The sequence below is a fragment of the Rattus norvegicus genome, chromosome 4 (assembly GCF_036323735.1).
Source record: "Rattus norvegicus strain BN/NHsdMcwi chromosome 4, GRCr8, whole genome shotgun sequence".
Taxonomy (NCBI): Eukaryota; Metazoa; Chordata; class Mammalia; order Rodentia; family Muridae; genus Rattus; species Rattus norvegicus.
The window spans coordinates 59,322,965-59,342,247 of record NC_086022.1 but is presented as its reverse complement, the minus strand read 5'-3'; the positions used below and the strand labels follow the sequence as shown (position 1 = coordinate 59,342,247).

At 47.7% G+C, this 19,283-nt stretch overlaps 1 protein-coding gene across 2 annotated transcripts in view; it reads right to left on the bottom strand.

Moving 5' to 3' along the window:
• Window positions 1–967: 967 nt before the first annotated feature.
• Smo (smoothened, frizzled class receptor) overlaps window positions 968–19,283 on the bottom strand; it is a 30,197-nt gene continuing 11,881 nt past the window's right edge. Inside the window, exons 2-13 of one of the 2 annotated variants that reach the window (XM_063285578.1) lie at window positions 9,846–9,958; window positions 8,864–9,069; window positions 8,037–8,246; window positions 7,688–7,860; window positions 7,172–7,391; window positions 6,960–7,083; window positions 5,665–5,757; window positions 5,177–5,285; window positions 4,005–4,190; window positions 3,495–3,643; window positions 2,630–2,764; window positions 968–2,396 (exon numbers count right to left, since the gene is read on the bottom strand). In XM_063285578.1, coding sequence (XP_063141648.1) covers window positions 1,963–2,396; window positions 2,630–2,764; window positions 3,495–3,643; window positions 4,005–4,190; window positions 5,177–5,285; window positions 5,665–5,757; window positions 6,960–7,083; window positions 7,172–7,391; window positions 7,688–7,860; window positions 8,037–8,246; window positions 8,864–9,010 — 1,980 coding nt within the window. In that variant the 5' untranslated portion in view covers window positions 9,011–9,069; window positions 9,846–9,958 and the 3' untranslated portion in view covers window positions 968–1,962. The remainder of the gene's footprint in view (window positions 2,397–2,629; window positions 2,765–3,494; window positions 3,644–4,004; window positions 4,191–5,176; window positions 5,286–5,664; window positions 5,758–6,959; window positions 7,084–7,171; window positions 7,392–7,687; window positions 7,861–8,036; window positions 8,247–8,863; window positions 9,070–9,845; window positions 9,959–19,283) is intronic. The other variant, NM_012807.2, reaches the window with a different exon arrangement.

Below are 19,283 nucleotides of genomic sequence, written 5' to 3'. Positions count from 1 at the left end.
CTGTGCTTCTCGGGCTGCGGGGTTGCTTCACTTTGCTGAACTTGTTTCCATGCAAAGAGCACCTCTGGTTGGATCCCTGTCAACCTGAAACCTGGAGACCATGCCTGGGTGCCAGCATTACCAGTAGCTGAATAGTTTGGAGCAGCCTATTAGGCCTTTTCTGCCTCAGTGTCTTGAGGGGCCTAAGAACCTGTCAGGGCTGTGACACTGCATGAGCTGGATCCTGTGGAAGGTTCGGAAGAGTGCCTAGTAAAGCCAGCCCTGGGTGTCAGCTGTCAGTGGTATAACATATCTACATGACACCTAGGGTAAAACCAGCATGCCCTTTCTCCTCTTCCTGGAACCTGCTGTCCCCGTCACACACACAGCTGAAGAAGGGCATACTCCTCATAAGCCAGGTCAGCGCTCCACAGGATCCTCAGGCCTGTGGCTCTCGCTGCCTTTTCTCTACAGACCTTGTGACAGAACTTAGAGTCACTTGAATCCAGTTCCCAATCTTCTGCTGGTAGCTTAAAGAAGCAAACCAATAAGCTTTCCTTGTGTTTGAATTCCTTTGACTGCCCAGAAAGGAAGCTGTGATTCAGAATGTCCCTGACCTAACATCTCTGGTAGAAGGCAGAGCATGCCAGCCTTGCAGTGGTAGAACCTGGGATTGGCAGGAGCTGTGCCCATCTATATACATGAGGAAAACACTTCCCACAGCCACTCAAGGGGCATCCTGAATGTCTGCCCTTGATTCTCTTTATGTTTGGAACTTAGGGATGCTGGCCACTGAGCATCTTTTGTCCATTTACAGCCAAGTAGCCAGAGAGGGTAGCCAGCATATTACCCTGAATCAGCCTCGCTGTCAGTCATGACCACACCAGCAAGCTCTCCACTGGTCAAAAAGGACTCAGGAATACATGGAAGTTCTGGACCAGGTACATAAACCAGAGCTGGGGCTGGGGGAAAGAAACACACATGAACGTATACAAAAATGTTTTATTTACTGTTCATATTTCTTCTTCTCATACTGAGCCTCTGACCTGGAACCCAGCCAGCTTCTAAGGCATCCTGCTGTCTGGTTCTTGAATGTGGGGCACTATGAAAATGACTAGACATTGTAAAAAGTAGGGAGTCCTCCTTCCCACCAGATACAGAAGTTGGAAGAAGCTTTCTTGCCTGGCTGAAGCTACAGAGGCTTCCCAAGGTAGCCCCTTAAGTCAGAGGATCCATCCCCACTGGATGGATGTGAGGAAGAAAACATGACTCTCAGAGGCCTGGAGCTGAACCAGTTGTCTCTCTCTTGAGACCAAGCTCAGAAGTAAGAGGGTGTGTGTGTGTGTGTGTGTGTGTGTGTGTGTGTGTGTGTGTTTTAAGGTGCTAACCAATAAGAGTTTGGCCTAGTGGAACTAAGATGTGAAGATGTGTTTTGGACAGGGCCACCTACTGAGAGCAGTTATAGGCCTTATGGGAGTAGTCATTACAACTACCAGGAAGAGGAAAAAGAGAGTCCTGTTCCCACCTAGAAAAAGGACAAATGACACAATAAACACTTTTGGTCTCAGAGCGCCAGAAAAGGGCACTCATTGGCACAGAAAAGGGCAGTCAGCCCTCATCTGCCAGACATGGGCTTGGTTACCTCACTGGACACCCCAGCCCACTCTGGGTACCATCACCCCTGCCTCTGCCGTTCCTACCCTAGTACAAGCTCTGTTGGAGACTAACACTGCCAGCCAGACTCTAATTGGGGGGCAGAGGCAAGGGTCCTGAACTGCAGGTCTTGCTTCTGAAGTGAGGTCTATCAGTGGCTGTGTTCAGCTTGTTTCTATGGTCTGGCTGCTTCTAGCCAGTCGTACACAGCTCTTGTAGGCAGATACATGGCCCATAGACTGTCAGATGAGACCCCAGAGGTGTGCTCTCAGGAAGAGCTATAGGAAGGCGTGCACTTGTCTTCCCCATCCTAGGACCTGCCCTGCAAGCTCAGAAGTCCGAGTCTGCATCCAAGAGCTCAGCCTCCATTAGGTTAGTGCGGGAATGAATGGATCCCAGCCCCTGGAGGCGGCCCTGAGCCCAGACCCTGGGGGCTGAGGCACCAGGGAGAAATGGATCTTGATGGGGACTAGGCTCTGGGCAGAAGGGGTTGGAGACTACAGTCCAGGCTCCCTGTCGGCAGGGCTCTCCTGTTCCCCAGGCATTTGCAGCTACTAGGCACTTCTGCCGAGGCAGCTGAGGCAGCCGAGGAACTGCACTGGTGGCAGGAACAGGGGCAGAGTGGTGAAGTTCAGGGGCTGGCCCCAAGGGGCACACCTCCTTCTTCCTCTTCCTCCGCTTCTTCTTCCGGCCTAAACGCTTCTCTAACTCTGGGGAGATCTCTGCCTCAACCAGCCACAGGTTGGCTTGTTCTTCTGGTGGCACTGTCAGGAGGATAAAGAACACAGCTTAGGGCTTTATTCTGTTCTTTCTGTCCTTCCCTTGCCAGAATCCCTAGTCTTGAGTTCTAGGAGCCATCTCTCCAGGCTTCCCAAGCCTTGGCACCCCCTGCAGATCCTCCAGGGCCTTTCCTTCCTTCCCCATATATTCAGCCCAGGAACTCCTAGCCAGTGTGTCCACACACTCCTCCTCCCTGCAGAAGACAGAGCCCTCATACCTGGAGTTGCCACAGGGGTGACAGACACATCCTGGGGTAATATGGCTCCTCTTCGAGCCACCATCTTGGTGACGTGCTGGGCCCAGGCAGAGGAGACATCAGCTGAGGGTTCATTGAGTTCAAAAGCCAAACCGGCTTTGGGGATGAAAGGAAAGAAAGAACAATGACCCCTCCTTATGTAATACATTTCATCTTTCCTAGCCAGTCCTTCCTACTGCAGCTGGTAAAAAATCCACCCTGTAACCAGTGCCCATTCAAAGTCTGAGTGGAGCAGCCTCTGATCCCCAAAAGTAAAACTTGAGATCATAAGTCTAGTACCAGCCTCCAACACATATACAGCAGAGGGTCCCAGGTCTGGGTTCAGTCAGAGAAGATGCACCTAACCCTCAAGAGACAGGAGGCCCCAGGAAGTTTAGAGGTCTGGTGGGGTGGGTGGGGACATCCTTGTGGAGATCGGGGAAGAGTGGGGGAGGTGGGGAGGAGGTATGGGGTATGGAACAGTCGGGAGGGAGGTGGACCGAGAGGGGAATAAAGTCTGGAGTGCAAAAATAAATAAAAATTTTTAAAAACCAGTAAGTCTAATAGCAGCACCCTGACTCTGGCTCAGAAAAGTCACTGGAGATGGCGGAGAAGAAGGGAGAGGGAGCAGAGCCCCCAGAGAATTGCAATACCAAGAACAGGCCAAGGGAAGAAAGGAGTGGAGGTGGAGGATGGGAGGTGAAACATGACAGGGCACCCAGGAGGGAGCGGAGTGTGAGTGAGTGCCTCGATCCTCAGTTTGCCAAACAATCCGTGTATCCAAATGGAAATGGGCCTGGTACTGTGGAGGTCAAGTGTCTCAGCAGGAGAAGACACTGAGGCTCACCAACAGGTCCATCATGGGAGACAGTGTGCATGCTGAAGGAGAGCTCCTGGCCCGGGTTCTGCAGCAGTTCACGCCGCTTAGAGAAGGCCTTGGCAATCATCTTGCTTTTCTTGATTCTCTTGGGTTCATCATCACTGTGCCCAGTCAACCTGAGAACAGAAGGGGTGGGGCTTGCAAGTGCAGGAGCAGCACTTCCTTTCAAGTCTGTGGAAAGGCCTGGGATTCTAAGGACCCGGAGTCCTGAGGACTCTGAGGAGCAGAGGCCTTCACAGCAACAAAACATGCCTAGAATGCAGGGCTCCTGCGGCTCCTCCTCCAAAACTCTGGTTCTGACTCCCCTCGCTGTCCCCTAGAGGGCAGCGGTGAGCTGCTAAGAAACCAGCCATCCCGACTTGCTTTGGCAAACCCTGCCCAGTCTGTGCTTTGGAAGCATAAGACAAGGCCCTCAAGTGAAGACATAAGGCTGAGAGTAAGAGGGGAAGGACAAGATTAGATGGCTGCTGACCCCACCTGCACCAGGTGCGCCTCCAGATGAGCAGGGTGGCCTTGGTCCAGACCCAGGTGCTCATGGCAATGCCAGTGCCAAACATGGCAAACAGATTGATCTTCTCCACCAGGAGGCTGGGCCGATTCTTGATCTCACAATCAGGAATGGGCTTCTTGGTAGGCAGCCCAATGGTCACATTGGCTTGGCATCTATAACAAGGGATGGTCAAAAGCTAAGGCTATTGGAATCCGATAAGAAGGCAACCAGACATAAATCTATACAGGAAAGAGCTGAGCCTCACTGTGTGATTCTCATGGTGCAGGGGTTGGACATGGAATCCCACGCAAGCCAGACTCTACCACTGGGTTATATACTAGTCCCGGTGACACGCTTTGGAGTCATCTAGAGAGCTTTTATAAACTACTGCTGTCTGAGCCTCACATCAAACTTCTGGGACAAAAACCCAGCATCACTGAGTTACAGCTCCCTAAAGTAAAAGGGGAAAAGTTAAGGATGAGCCAAAAGCAGTCAGTGCAAGCATCCCTCTCTCCTATTGTATTAAAGTTTTCTTTAGATGTATCTGTGTATGTGTGTGTGCGTGTGTGTGTGTGCGTGTGTGTGAGAGAGAGAGAGAGAGAGAGAGAGAGAGAGAGAGAGAGACTTATGTCCAGGTGCTTGCAGAGTCAGGAGAGGGCGTTGAATCTCTGGAGCTGGGAGTTACAGGCATTTGGGAGCTAACAGGTATAGATGTTGGGAACTGACGATGGCTAAAAACAGTCTCCCTTTTAAGAGAGGTCTTAACCATGACCCCTAGGAGCAGCAGGCATCCTTTAAGCAGTGGAGATGCCTCAGTCGCCATGGTTCACCTTTACTGAGATACAGAAACGCTCAAGCAAAACTGGCAAACTTGACCAGACTGCTGAGCTGCCCGAGAGCCTGGTCCTGGGCAGTGACTTGGGGAGAGCCACAGACGGTAGACGGCACACAGATCCCAACCAGGCAGAGGCACATGGGTTGGCTTCTGAACAGTTGCAAACACACAGGACATCCTGCCCAGGGGGTGCAGACAGCACTTTTGGAAGCTATTCATACCTGAGCAGGACGGTGGAAGACCACAAGCAGATGCAATGCTGCATTCTAGCTGACGCTCCAATCCCAACCACTCCCACAGCCAAGCCCAGGGCCCCTCACTCACAGCACATAGTCCCGGAAGCTACGCTCCCACTCAGCCTGGTTGAAGAAGTCATAGAAGTGGCAGCTGAAGGTGATGAGCACGAAGCCAAAGGCGAGGAAGCCAAAAATGCCTATGGAGTTCAGGGGCAGGATCCATTACCAGAACAGACACAGTAGCAGCAGCACCAGGGGGATGGGTAACTGTGTACTGAGTACTAAAGACAGCTGAGGCCAGGGTGACTACATGCTGGCCTCAGACCAGGAACTGCATCCTCCAAAATAAATCCAGAAAGTCCTGGAGGTGACTGTGGAGGCCACAGGAAGAGCAAGAGGCCTATGGTAGCAGTCTTGGCCCTGACCTGGACTTCTCACAGGGAGTTACCACCTCCACTATCACTACACCTTGGCTTTGTCCCTGAATATTTTACTCTCTGCACTGTTCTTCTGCATCCTGGAGGCCCCAGCGTGATTCGGGATTGAGATGACCAGAGTCCCCTAGGCACCACTCACCCAGGCGCAGCATGGTCTCATTGATCTTGCTGGCTGCCTTCTCACTCAGAAGCCCAGGGTGGTTGCTCTTGATGGAGAACAGAGTCATGACCCCTAAACAGAAAGAAAATTCAGACATTAGCAGGACAGAAGACAGTGTCCTGGGAGGGTAGAGGGGGCGCAGGGAGGGAGGCCCCATGGCACTGGAGTCCTATGACAAATTACACCATCCTGACTTAAAGCTTGGGGAACCAGAGAATAAGAGAACAGCTATTAGCAAATGTGCTATGGGCTGCAGTAACTGGGACAGAGCCTAGACAACAGTCAAGGACAGAGAGGAAACCAGGTCAAAGCTATTCTGACGGAAAAAGCGTGAAACCGAATCAACAATAGTATTGCCCAATAGAAATACATTGTGTGACATTAAAAAAAAATCCCAAATTTTCTAGTAACCACATAAAAAAACTACATAATTTTACTATATTTTGTAAACCAAATATATCCAAAATAAAAACCACCTGTGCATTCCACACAACAAACTACCAGTGATTAATTTATATTCAATTTTCTTCTTTCTCTTCTTCAAATTAAGTCTCAAACACATTGGGTTTTTTACACTTAAGAAGCATCTCAGTTTGGCCTCGTTTCAACATTCATGGCTACTGGTTACCGTATGGGAGGCACAGATGCGAAACATACACCAGAGGCTCAGATGCTCTGCCAGAAAAGGCAGGGAAGAAGGCTGAACAGAAGGTTGACAGTTCAGTGGGAGGAAACCAAAACTGACAAAGAAAACCAAGCAAAATGAGCTAGAAACCAAGGCAAATCACGGGGTGGCAGATTGAGATGGGGAAATTAGGGACCAGTAAATCTGTATATGTTATGAAAACTGTTTGTGTATGTTAGGGGTTGGCATGACTTGGAAACCAAGCTCCAAAAAGATGACAGTGTATATAAAAGTAGTGTGAACAGGCATAAGCAGTGGCCCCAAGCCGATCCACGTGGACCAGCTAGGTGTCCCAGGGCATTCACCATGCAAATACATCCTGACAAGCGGTAAGAAAAAGAGTCCAGAATCCAGCCAAGTTCCCCTCAAAAAAGCCAAGAACCTTGGTTATGGCTTTGGAGGAAGAGGTCCATTTTTCTGTCCTCACAAAAGTGCTGTCCTGCCTGCCTATAGGGTCGTCTTCTCTATTGCACCAAGGTTTAGGTAGGTATCAAAGGAAGGAAGTGGAGCTGGAAGCTCCCATCCCTACTTCCACAGAGAAGGTGCTCAGCGCGCCATGTTGCCTAGCTGGCCCGGCTGAGCCACTCACCTCGGATGAGGAAGTAGCCTCCCACAATAAGCACCAGGCCAATTGGGGCAAGTACAAAGCCAGCACGGTACCGATAGTTCTTGTAGCCTACAAAGCAGATGCCACTCACGGAGTCCCCATCTACCTGTAGCGGGAAGGCGTGGAAGGGACAGTTAGGTGTGGCCCTTCCTCCAGCTCACCCCATTCAGATCCCCAGCTCCCAACCATGATACCTGAGCCACAGCAAGGATTGCCACAGTGAGGACGAAGGGGAGTGACCACGTGAGCAGGTGGAAATAGGATGTCTTGCCCGAGAGAGGCTGGTAAGTGGTGCCCAGGGCTTTGAAGGAGGTGTGCCAGGCATAGGTGAGGACCACGAACCACACTACTCCAGCCATCAAGGCATAGTACACGATGACAAAGATGATGACACAGGATAGGGTCTCGCTGGAGCTATGAAGACGTGAGGTGTCACTTGGAGAGCCACTTTGTACTCTTCCTACTGGTCACTCCGCCCTATGCCCAGGTCCTAGTCTACTAAAATGTGGAGGGTCCCCAGGAGTTGGGACACAGGTCAGATGTGAAGAGGCTCTAGGGTACATCTCTGAAGAATCACAAGTGTCAACACTGAACACAACAGGGCACTGCTAAATCCTACCCATTATGGCCACCTTCAAGTCCATCTGTGGAAAATGCGCATTACAGTCTTTCTCCTCCCACCTTCACCTCTGGGTCCCCAAGATACTTACGTGGGCTCCCCAAATCTCATGGTGCCATCTGCTCGGCAAACAATCTCCCGGCGGGCACCATCCATGAACTGGGCCAGCCAGCCAATGCTGCCCACAAAGAAACACGCATTGACATAGAAGAGAATAACCGCAGGGTAGCGATTGGAGTTCCGCCAGTCAGCCACAAAGGTGGCCTAAAGGGAGAAGCGGCCATGCAGTGAGGTGAGGGTCTATTCTGCTGCAGATGCCTTGATCTGAACCCAAGAGCCCCTCCTAAGCTCCCGTGGGCCCCCTACCAAGCCATTTCATTTTTGGGTCCCTGCTCCTTGGGCCGTCAGTCCTGCGCCCTTGCCCTTAAAGCACTGCTCACCAGGGTGAAGAGTGTACAGAGGCCGGTGACCGCCCCGAAGGCTGCGATGTAACTGTGCATGTCCTGGTGCTCAGCCTCGGTGAACAGCGGGTTCTGGCACTGGATCCCACAGCCCTCCACGTCCTCGTACCAGCTCTTGGGGTTGTCTGTCCTCACCAAGGGTGCTTCACATTGGCCTGAACTGTTGAACTTGATGTTTTGTACCTCGTTCTGCCATGGGGAAGGAAAAAGAAAATACCACGGGGAAAGGTAAATCGGGGTTAAGGATGTCTGGGAAACCAGGCAAGGGCAGATGTGCTGGCTGCAGGCCCACTACTGTTCAATGGCTCTACATCTTTGGACAAATTACTTGACTATTTTATTTTCCTCATCTGAGAGAGTAGCCCCTACCTCATAGGACCTAAGGATTAGAAAATAAAGGGCTAACGTTCGCATAATGGTAAATGATAGCATCACGATCATTCTGTTATCCCTATAGATGTCCTCTTCCAACCCACACTGCCCCATACCCCTCTGTCTTCCTGCTTTGAGCGCTTCATGTGGGTATGTCCTGACTTCTACACGTGACAGAAATCTCTCAACACAGGCTCCTGTCACTCATTACCCCCTCAACACCAACCCTAACAGTGAACATTCAAAAACTATTTACAGAACATGATCGGGTCAACAGAGAAGCCCCCACAGAGACCCGGACTGTGGGTTACAGCTTGGATGTATGGTTCACTGGTCCTGTGTGTGCAGACACAGGGTCTCCTAGGAGAGACATCTCTGGCTGCCCTGCACCCAGTACAGTGCTGCTCTGTTCCAAGGCTAGACTACACACTTACTGGACAGCCTTCAGGGAAGTGGTCCGGCATGCAACGCAGAAAGTCAGGCCACCCTCGTTCCCGCTCCACAATGGCACAGGGGCCTCGGGTGGCCTGGCAGAGGGTACGGCTGGGCAACTCCACTCGGTCATTTTCACACTTGGGCATGTAGACAGCACACAGCAGGGGCTGGATCACTGCCCAGCATCGGGGAGCATTCCGGAGGCCTGTGAAATGGTGATAGTATGGGACACCGACCACCGATGCAGCTGTAACCTGCCCTAGGGCCTTTGCCATTCCATTTCTGGACAGGGCAGCCTCGTGCATTACCTAGACCCTGCTTTCTAAATGCCAGCAGTACCCCAAAGTCATTTGACAACCAGAAATATGCACCCCCCAACTCCAGAGACATAACTAAAAGAAGGCTGGAAGGGAAAGGCCAGAATCAATGGGCATAGTCTAGCTCTTTCAAAAATAATTTTGTTATATGTTTATATTTTATTTTATATGGGAATGTTTTCTCTACGTGTACATACTATGTATATTCTGGTGTCCTCAGAGGTCAGTGAGGGTATTGGATCCCTAAAAATGGAGCTACAGATGGTTGTGAGCTGCCGTGTGGTTGCTGGGATTCAAACGGGGTCCTCTGCAAGACCAATAAGTGCTCTTAACTGCTGAGCCATCGCTCTAGCCCCACACTGTCTCATTCTTGATCAGAGGTTGGTTATACTTTGGGCAAGTCAAACGTGTGATTCATTCACTAATGTGCACCACTGTGATAATTCCGTTAACATTCTTAAAAACAGCTGCCACTTTCGAATACCCTGATGAAAATCGGTAGGGCCTCTGATGGAGAATCTCAGGTTGGGGTTGTCTCTTCAGGGTGTTTTCTAAACCCTTCTGTGGGCTTCTCTCTTCTAACTCAGAAAGGTTGTGGGACCCATTCACCAGAACCAAGAGATGTTTCCCCATGCCCAGCCCCAAGAGCCCTTTTCACTCTTACCAAGCTGAGGCAGAGAGAGAAGAGATGGGGGCTTAAGAAGAGGTATTCAGAGGAGCCAGGAACTCCAGAGCCAGAGGAGGAAACAGGTCAGATGGAGAGAAACAGAGGAGGCTCTGTCCAGTGCAGAGGGAGGAAAGACACTGTCAGCACAGAAACACAGATGTCTCCCCAAGCCCCCACCCAGCCTAGGTCCTGACTCGCTCACCCCAGGAGCTCAGAGCGCTCTGTTCTCTGCCCTTAATGACCCCTCTAAAATCACCGGTACTTTGGGTACACCAACACTCCAGGCAAGTTTGTACTAGGAGGAGCTTCTGAGGATGTGAGAGCCATTTTGTACAACTGTGCCTCTGACTAGTGGGACAGGTCACCACCTTTTGGTGGGGAGTTCACAACAGAATACAGTGGTCAGGAGTCTGGACATTGTGATTAGTCTGCCTGGGACCGGATGCAGGCCCTCCATACCCTGGCTGTGTGTTCTTGAACAAAGTACTTTATCTCTAGCCTCAGTCTCCTCGTCTGTAAAATGGAGACGACAGAGCTACCTTGTGCACCACTGGGCAGAGTGAGAAATGGTACCGTTCATGTGTTTGGCCCAGCACCTATCAGGTACTATGTCCTTCCGAGAGATTAGCTCTTCTCATTACCAGTCTGAGCCTAGTCTTTCCTAGGCTTCACAGCTCCAAGAGTATGCCAAGGTGCCAAGAAAGTCCCTGCCAGTTAGGAAGCAATGTCCTCAGGAAACAGCTCCTGCTCTGGTGAAGTCAGTCACCCGGGAACTTCAATCACTTAGAGGATGGACCCAGTGCTAGAAATTCTGAGCCAATGGGTTTAAGTGGCCAACAGGACAATTGGGAGGCCATTGTGAGAGGGCTGTGCAATGTGCCTTGTCTTGGAAGGAGGACATGTCCCCACTGACACATCACGGAGTAAAGGCAGCCTAAGTAGTAAATGCATTTAGAACTCTTGAAGTACTGAGCAGTCTAATTTAACAACACAGCATGCCTTGTGGAGCATGTTGGGTATTTCCCCATGCAATCAAATAGCTGAGTGGGGACTGTGGCTAATGGCTGCTGCCCAGTGTCTAGAGAGAAAAATTACAACTCCCATTGCTCGCCTGGGAAAGGATCCACATTCAAAAGTAGTGGCATGATTTCTATTTAATGCATGTCATTTCTGCACCATTCTTAAGACAAAAAAAATGTTTAAGGCGAACCACTATAATTGGGGGTTGTCTGCCCAAGTGATGAGGAGCCAGAGAGATGGCTCAGTAGGTAAAGGAGCTCGCCACTAAGACTGACAGGATGAGTTTGAATCCTGGGGCCACCTGGTGAGAGCACAGAACCAACTCCCTTAAGTTGTCCTCTGACCGCCACATGTCTAACATGGCACGTGACACACATGCATGTGTGCACACATTCAAGCACACACGCACACACACATAAATGCAATAAAGAAGATGGGACCATTCTCCACCTTGAATATGGTGACAAGTTAGTTACACAATACTATACTTTTTATTTTAAAAAAAAAAGGTTTTAAGAACATGCAACTCTATGCTTTTCCAAATTCACAAAGCTATACAAAAAAGGAGCATGGTGCTGGGACTCTAGCTCAGTTGTCCCAGTGCTTGCCTAGCTCAGATGAAGTCTTGTTTGCCCCTCAGAAACACATGAACCTGGGCTAGCAGTGCACGTCTGCAGCCCCCAGCTGGGAGACGGGGGCTGATGGGCTGATGACAAGAGGTTCAGGCTCATTCTGGACAACAGTATGGGTTCAAGGCTCGTCCTGAACATATGAGATCTTGCCTCAAAATGGGGAAGGTAGAGTTTATTGAATGTTTATTTAAGAACACATTTAAAATACAAAAAGGGGAAACTACCTGGAGTATTGTTAGAAGCAAATGTGTTATTCTTTTCTGGATTTTGTGACACTGTTTTCCCCTTTTCTCTACTTTTAAATATTTTATTTCATAGTTTAAAAACAAATTCTCCTACAAAAAAATAAGATTTTGCTTTGGTGCACACCTTTAATCCCAGCACTCAGGAAGCAGAGACAGGCAGATCTGAGTTTCAGGCCAGTCTGGTCTACAAAGCAAGTTCCAGGACATCCGGGAATACACGGAAAAACCAAAAACCAAACCAAAACAAAACTTTTCCTTTTTAAACACCAGAGTCTTACTATGAGGTTCAGCTGGCCTGCAAATCTATAGCAAATCAGGCTGGCCTAGAGTTCACAGAAACCTACCTTTCTCTGCCTCCCAAGGGCTGGGATTAAAGGTTTGTGCCAGTATGTCTAGCAAAAGATAATGAATTTTAAAAACAATTTAGGAGCTGTCTAGGGGAAATTTTTTAATACCAATTCTTACATTAAAGAAAATTCCAGGGGTTGGAGAGATGGTTCAGCAACTAAGAGTGCATATCGCTCTTGAAGAAGATCTGAGTTTAGCTCCCATATTGGGCTACTCATGGACCCTAGAACTCCAGTTTCAGGGGAATCTGTATCTCTGGTCATCATGGAACCTGCACTTCTGTGTCTGTGGAGGATGCGTGTGTATAGGTGCGTGTGCACACACAAGATTTCATAATAATAAGTCTTTTTAATATTTTACTGTACTTTTAAAAAGATTTACTTATTTATTTATTAATTTCTAAGAGTACACTGTAGCAGTCTTCAGACACACCAGAAGAGGGCATCGGATCCCATTACAGATGGTCGTGAGCCACCATGGGGTTGCTGGGAATTGAACTCTGAAAGAACAGTCAGTGCTCTTAACTGCTGAGCCATCTCTCCAGCCCCAATACATCTTTTTTTTTTTTTTAAAGAAAATTCCAGGTAGATCAAAATAACTACATTTCTTTAAGTTAAAGTAATAGAAGAAAAGACAGTAAATGAGGGGTATTTTTTGTGTGTGTGTACATGAATGTGTATGTGTGTGTGTGAGTGCCTGTGTATGTGTGTGCCTGTGTATGTGTCTGTGTGTGTATGTGCCTGCCTCTGTGTGTGTGTGTGCCTGTGTGTGTGTGCCTGTGTGTATGTGTGTCTGTGTGTGTGTGTCTGTGTGTCTACCTGTGTGTGCCTGCCTGTGTGTGTGTGTGCCTGTGTGTGTGTGCCTGTGTGTGTGTGCCTGTGTATGTGTGCGTGTCTGTGTGTGTGTGTCTGTGTGTGTGTGTCTCTGTGTGTGTGTGTCTGTGTGTCTACCTGTGTGTGCCTGCCTCTGTGTGTGCCTGCCTGTGTGTGTGTGTGTGTGTGTGTGTGTGTGTGTGTGCCTGTGTGTGTGAGTGTGGAGGCCAGAGATTAACATCAGGTACCTTCCTCTATCACTGTCAAACTTACTTTCTTTTTTCTTTTTTTATTTTTAAGGGTTTGTTTGTTTGTTTTCCAAAGATGTATTTATATAAGTACACTGTAGCTGTCTTCAGACACACCAGAAGAGAGCATCAGATCCCATTACAGATGGTTGTGAGCCACCGTGTGGTTGCTGGGATTTGAACTCAGGACCTCTGGAAGAGCAGTCAGTGCTCTTAACCACTGAGCCATCTCTCCAGCCCAAATTTACTTTTCTTTAAAAAAAAAAATTACATTTTATTATGTTACTTCGGGGATGGGCTGCACATGGGTGCACATGATTGGGACTTTGGCTGGCGACAGCTTTCAGGAATCAGTTCTGTCCTTGCACATGATCCCAGGGATTGAAGTCAAGTTCTCGGCAGCAGGTGCTTTACTCACAGCCATCTGACTATCAGCCATCCCTTTATGTTTTGTGACGGGGTCTCTCACTGAGCACAGAGCTCATTGACTTGGTAGACTGGCCGACTCCTAAGCCTATGGGATCCTGCTGTCTCTGTTCCCGATGCTGGGATGACAGCAGTGTTCATTCGTGTCTAGATTTTTACACAGAAGGTGGGGATCTGAACTCAAGTGCTCACGCCTTCACAGCAAGCACAGCAATCTCGGCAAGCGCTTTTCCCACTGAGTTATTTCTCTAGCTGGGTGGCTCGAATGAGAGCGGGCCCCCATAGGCTCATAGATTTGAACACTTGTTCCCTAATTGCTAGAATTGTTTGGGAAGGATTGAGAGGTATGGCCTTGTTGGAGGAGGTGGGTCAGGGACAGGCTTTGAGGTTTCAAAAGCCTACATTATTCCCAGTTAGCTTTTTCTTCTGCCCCATGCTTGTAGATGTTAAAACCGTCAGCTACTGCTTCAGCCACACCTGCCTGTCTGCTGCCAGGCTTCTCACCGAGATGATCATGGACTCTAACCCTCTGACACTGTAAGCCCCAAGTAAATTCTTTTCTTCTATAGGTTGCCTCGGTCAGCTGTCTTACCACAGCAGTAGGACAGTAACTAAGACACTAGCCCTGTTTTGTTGTTTGTTCTTAAGACAGGGTTTCTTTATATAATCTTGGCTGGCCATGTTGTTCACGTGGTTGTTCATGTGAAGAACTCACTAGGTACTTCAGCCAGGCCTCAAACTTAGGACAGTTCACGTGAGTGACCCTCCCGAGGCTGGGACTGTAAAGTCATCATGCCTGGCTTTCGAAAAGGTCTTTTAAATCATGAAGCTTGAAGTGAGAATGACTTTTAAAGCATCTCTCTCTCTCTCTCTCTCTCTCTCTCTCTCTCTCTCTCTCTCTCTCACACACACACACACACACACACACACACAACAAACAAACAATAAAATCCTTACTTAAAGCTATGAAATGAACAAATTAAAAAAAAAAAAACCAAACACTGTAGAAGAAAAACAATCTGATAAATTCAATAGGGTAAAAAGCAAAACCTTGGGAAGAGAAATGGCCCAGCAGGCATGAGCACTTGCAGGTCTCCCACAGAAACCACGTTATATCCCCAGCATCCACACCAGGACTAACAACCACCTGCAGCTCCAGCTCCTGGAGATCCAACTCCTTCCTCCAGCCTCTGAAGGCTCCTTTAAGCAGTGCATGGTGGCTCCCACCTTTAATCTCAGCACTCAGGAGGCAGAGGCAGCCCAGTCCAGACTAGCCTGGTCCACAGAGGAAATTCTAGGCCAGACAAGCATGGCTACACAGTGGGGTGCCCTTTGGTTTCATGTGTTTGGTTTTTAGTTTTATTTACTTTTGGCATTTTAAGACAGGCTTGAACACTTGCTCCCTATGCCTCCATCTCCCAAATGCTGGAATTACAATTGGGCACCACCACATCTGGCTTCTGGGTTTTGTAGGGGTTTATTCCTTTTTGTTTTAGGCAATCAAGTTAAACATAAAATATAGAAAAACATATATTACTAGGATGGGGAAAACTTCGAAGAGAAGGAAATGAGCCCAGAAAGAAACAAGTTGTATCTATTAATTTTTTAATTTTTATTTTTCTAGTAGGTGTGTGTGTGTGTGTGTGTGTGTGTGTGTGTGTGTATGCGTGCGTGCGCACACGCTCAAATGTGGTCAGAGGAAAACTTGCAAGAGTTGGCTCTCTCTTTCCACCTTGTGGGTTCTGGGAATGGAACTCACCAGGCTTGGCAGTGAGCACCTTTACCCCTGAGCCATCGCACCAGCCTTATTATTTATTTATTTTGTTCATTTATTTATTTACTTATGGGTGGGAGTCTCATTATGTCTCCCAGGCTGGCACTGAACTCAGAATCCTCCCAGTTTATTCTCCAGAATAACTGGAATTACAAGAATTTACAACCACACCTAATCCTTTTTTTATTTTAATAAAATGTGAGACAAAAAGAAAAATAAGAACACAGTGCTATAATAATAATAATAATAATAATAATAATAATAATAATAATAATAATAATAATGAGTTTTTATATTCGTGGAACGTTAACATTTGTTTACTTTTTATCTTTTTTATCTAGTTACAGAGACAGGATATCACTATGTAGCCCTGGTTCACCTGAAACTCACTTTGTACACTAGGCTGGCTTTAAACTCGTGGAGATCCACTTACCTCTGCCTCCCAAGTGCTGGGATTAAAAGGCTGTGCTGCCATTCGAATTTTCTATGTGAAAATTCTATGGATAGAATTTTAAAATAATATTTCTTTTTTTTAAAGATTTATTTATTATATATAAGTACACTGTAGCTGTCTTCAGACACACCAGAAGAGGGCATCAGATCCCATTACAGATGGCTGTGAGCCACCATGTGGTTGCTGGGATTTGAACTCAGAACCTCTGGAAGAGCAGTCAGTGCTCTTAACCACTAAGCCATCTCTCCAGCCCTAAAATAACATTTCTACAACTTGACTCAGATTTTTATTATTGTGTGTAATCAACAGTGCACTTGTGAAGGTTAAAGGACAAGGTAGGGGGAGTCAGTTTTCTTTTTCAACCTCGTGGGACCTGGGAACAGAGCTCAGAGCATCGGGCGTGAGATGTGCATCTGCACACCCCCAATAAATAAACACTAAAAACTACAGGATGAATTTTGGAATATATGTGTATGTACACTTGAGCGTCTATGGTCAACTAAATGTGGTGGTTCACAGCAGTAATCTAGAACCCAGAAGGCTAAGACAGGAGGATTGCTGAGAGTTCAAATCGAGCTTGGGCTACATGGTAAATTCCAGACTACATAATAGTGAGTTCCCGGCTGCCCCCAGGGTTACATGAGACTTTGTCTGAAACAGAGCGCGCGCGCGCACACACACACACACACACACACACACACACACACACACACACACACACACACACACACGGGGACGGGGTGTGGTTCAAGAACAGACCAAGCTCCACTTGATGCTATAAAATAGGGGCTGTAGCTTGCGGTTCACCTGGGATGCTTGTCGTGTCAGCAGAGCTGTGGCCCCGTCTCAGTGGAATCAGATCACAGGGTGTTTCCCATCCCTGAGACACCACCATGCTCACCACACCTGACAGGACAGTGGCTACTTAGTTACTGTGATCTCTGCTTCCCTCCATGTGTTGCATGAGTGTTCCCATGACAGGACCTCATTCTCCACAGGACTGAAGAGTATTTCATTCTGAATCAGTACCATGATTTGTCTGGTTTTTGAGACCAAGTGTCACTATGTAGCTCTGGCTGGACTTGGAACTCACAGAGATCCACCTGCCTCTGTCTCCAGAGCACTGGGATCAAGGGCGTGGGCCACCACGCAAGGCATGTTTCTTTTTCCATTCGAGGATGGTTCGGTTGTTTTTATTTCTTAGCTGTGTGAGTAATGCTGCAGTAAGCGGGAGCATGAAGCTGTCTCTCCTCAGCCCTCTGATCTCACTGCCTCTGGACACGTATCTAGTAAAGGGATCGCTTTTAGAGGAGCCTCTACAGCGATTTCCACAATAATTTCATACACACACACACACACACACACACACACACACACACACTGTATAAGAGTTCCTTTTTCTTTTGCACATTGTTGTCTTTAATATTTTTTATGTTAGCCATTCTTCCTGGGGTGAAGTGACATTTCACTGTGACTTTGAGTGGCATGTCCCTGGTGATCAGGGACCTGAGTGTGCGTGCTGTCAAGTGCTTTTTGGCATACGCCTTCTTTCATTTTTTTAAGGATTCTATTTAGATCTACTGCCTCCTTTTCAAACCGGCTTGTTTATTTCCATTTGGTTTGGTTTCCCTATCAAATGAGGTGAGTTTTGAAGTTCTTAGTATATTCTGGATATATGATCCTGCACGTTGTTTTAAACCTGGTGTGTTTTACCTTACAGTTTTAAAAATACTAGGTTGAGAGTGTGCGGCTGTGCCAGCTGTCCCACTGGTGAAGCCATGCTGTAAAGGCCTGGTAACTAAGACAATGTGACCTGAACAGAACGAAGATCCAGAAACGCACACATACATTTGATTTATGACAGGGTAGTAGAGAACGGAAATTGATTTTAACAAATGATGTTGAAAGCTCTTAAAGAAATCAACTCCAGGTGAATTATGTGCCTAAAAGTGACTAGGAAATCTATAAAGTGTCTCATAAAAGAGTAAATTCGTGAGTTGGAAGGAGAAAAGGATTTTTTTTTTCTAAATAAGGCACAAAAGAACGAATCACAAAATGTTTGATAAATGACTGCATTAAAGTTCAAATATTCCGTTCAACTGGAGACAACACAGAGAATGGGAAAGTAAGCCATGAGGACATTTTTAACACTCACAATAACCAAAACGTTCGTACCCAGCATATATGAAGAATTTCCATCAAACAGAAATGACAGACAATCCCCTAGAAAAACAGATCAGTAATTTCAACAGATACTTCACAAGAGAAACCTAACAGTTGCAAAGATGTTTAGCCTTACAAGCAATCCAGGAAATGCAGATTACAGTAAGAAGGACTAGTGGTTCAGGTTCGAATCCCAGCATGGCAAGAAAACTCAAAATTAAAACCACACTTGGGAGGCAGAGACAGGAGCATCTCTGTGAGTTTGAGGCCAACCTGGTGTACAAGAGTGAGTTCCAGGACAGCCAAGGCTACACAGAAGCCCTGTCTTGCAAAACAATTAAAAAAAAAAAAAAAAGGAAGCAAAATGAAAACTGGGTGTATTTTCTGTGCTTGCATACCACACACACACACACACACACACACACACACCACAAATTTATTTGTTTATTTCAAGACAGAGTGTTGCTGTGTGTGTGTGTGTGTGTGTGTGTGTGTGTGTATCTCTGAGAGAGAGAGAGAGAGAGAGAGAGAGAGAGAGAGAGAGAGAGAGAGAGAGTGTGTGTTTTTAATTGCCCTCAGCCTGTTTTGGAAACAGCCAGAAAAAATTTTTTCCAGAACTATCCTTGCAAATTACCCACCATCACCAACAACATCCCAACTTGAGGTCTGAAAGACCAGTGAGAAATTCCTCCCAGTTTTCCAGTCTTTTTCCTGCTGGCTGGCCCCTGTCTAGGTCCATGTATACACAGACATAGCACAGCCGTGGTCTAAGCGTCTATGTGCTGGCTCTCAGGGACCTATCCCCTCACCAGCTGCAGGTCTCTCTTTCTTGCCCCACTTACTAAACCATATGTGCCCCAAGGTGGCTCATGGCCTGGCCATTGTTTGTCTGGTCAGCTTGGCATGCATGGTAGGAGACATTTCCGGCTGTAACAGGGAGACACTGAGTGAAGAAGCGCAAGTCCAGAAACATGGAAACCACAGGAGAGACCTGAGTTCTAGACACACCCAGAAATCAGAATGACCTAGTTAGAGACTTCATCACTCGCAGACTTGGTAATCCGGGTAAAGGAAGTATATGGTAGCCTGTTCTCTATGGAAACTCTTTCCAGGTCTGCTACAGAGCTCCATGTAGATACCCACTGACTAGTCTCACACTCAAAGCCAGAGCCAAATTCACACTTCTGTCCCCACCCTACCTCTACTACAAGTAGAAAGGAAAGGCACCGGCATCCACGGCATCTCACGCTTCCTCCTGCTCAGTCTGGCATCCAAGGCATGAGCGAGTCTACCTCCGACACTGTAATCTTCCC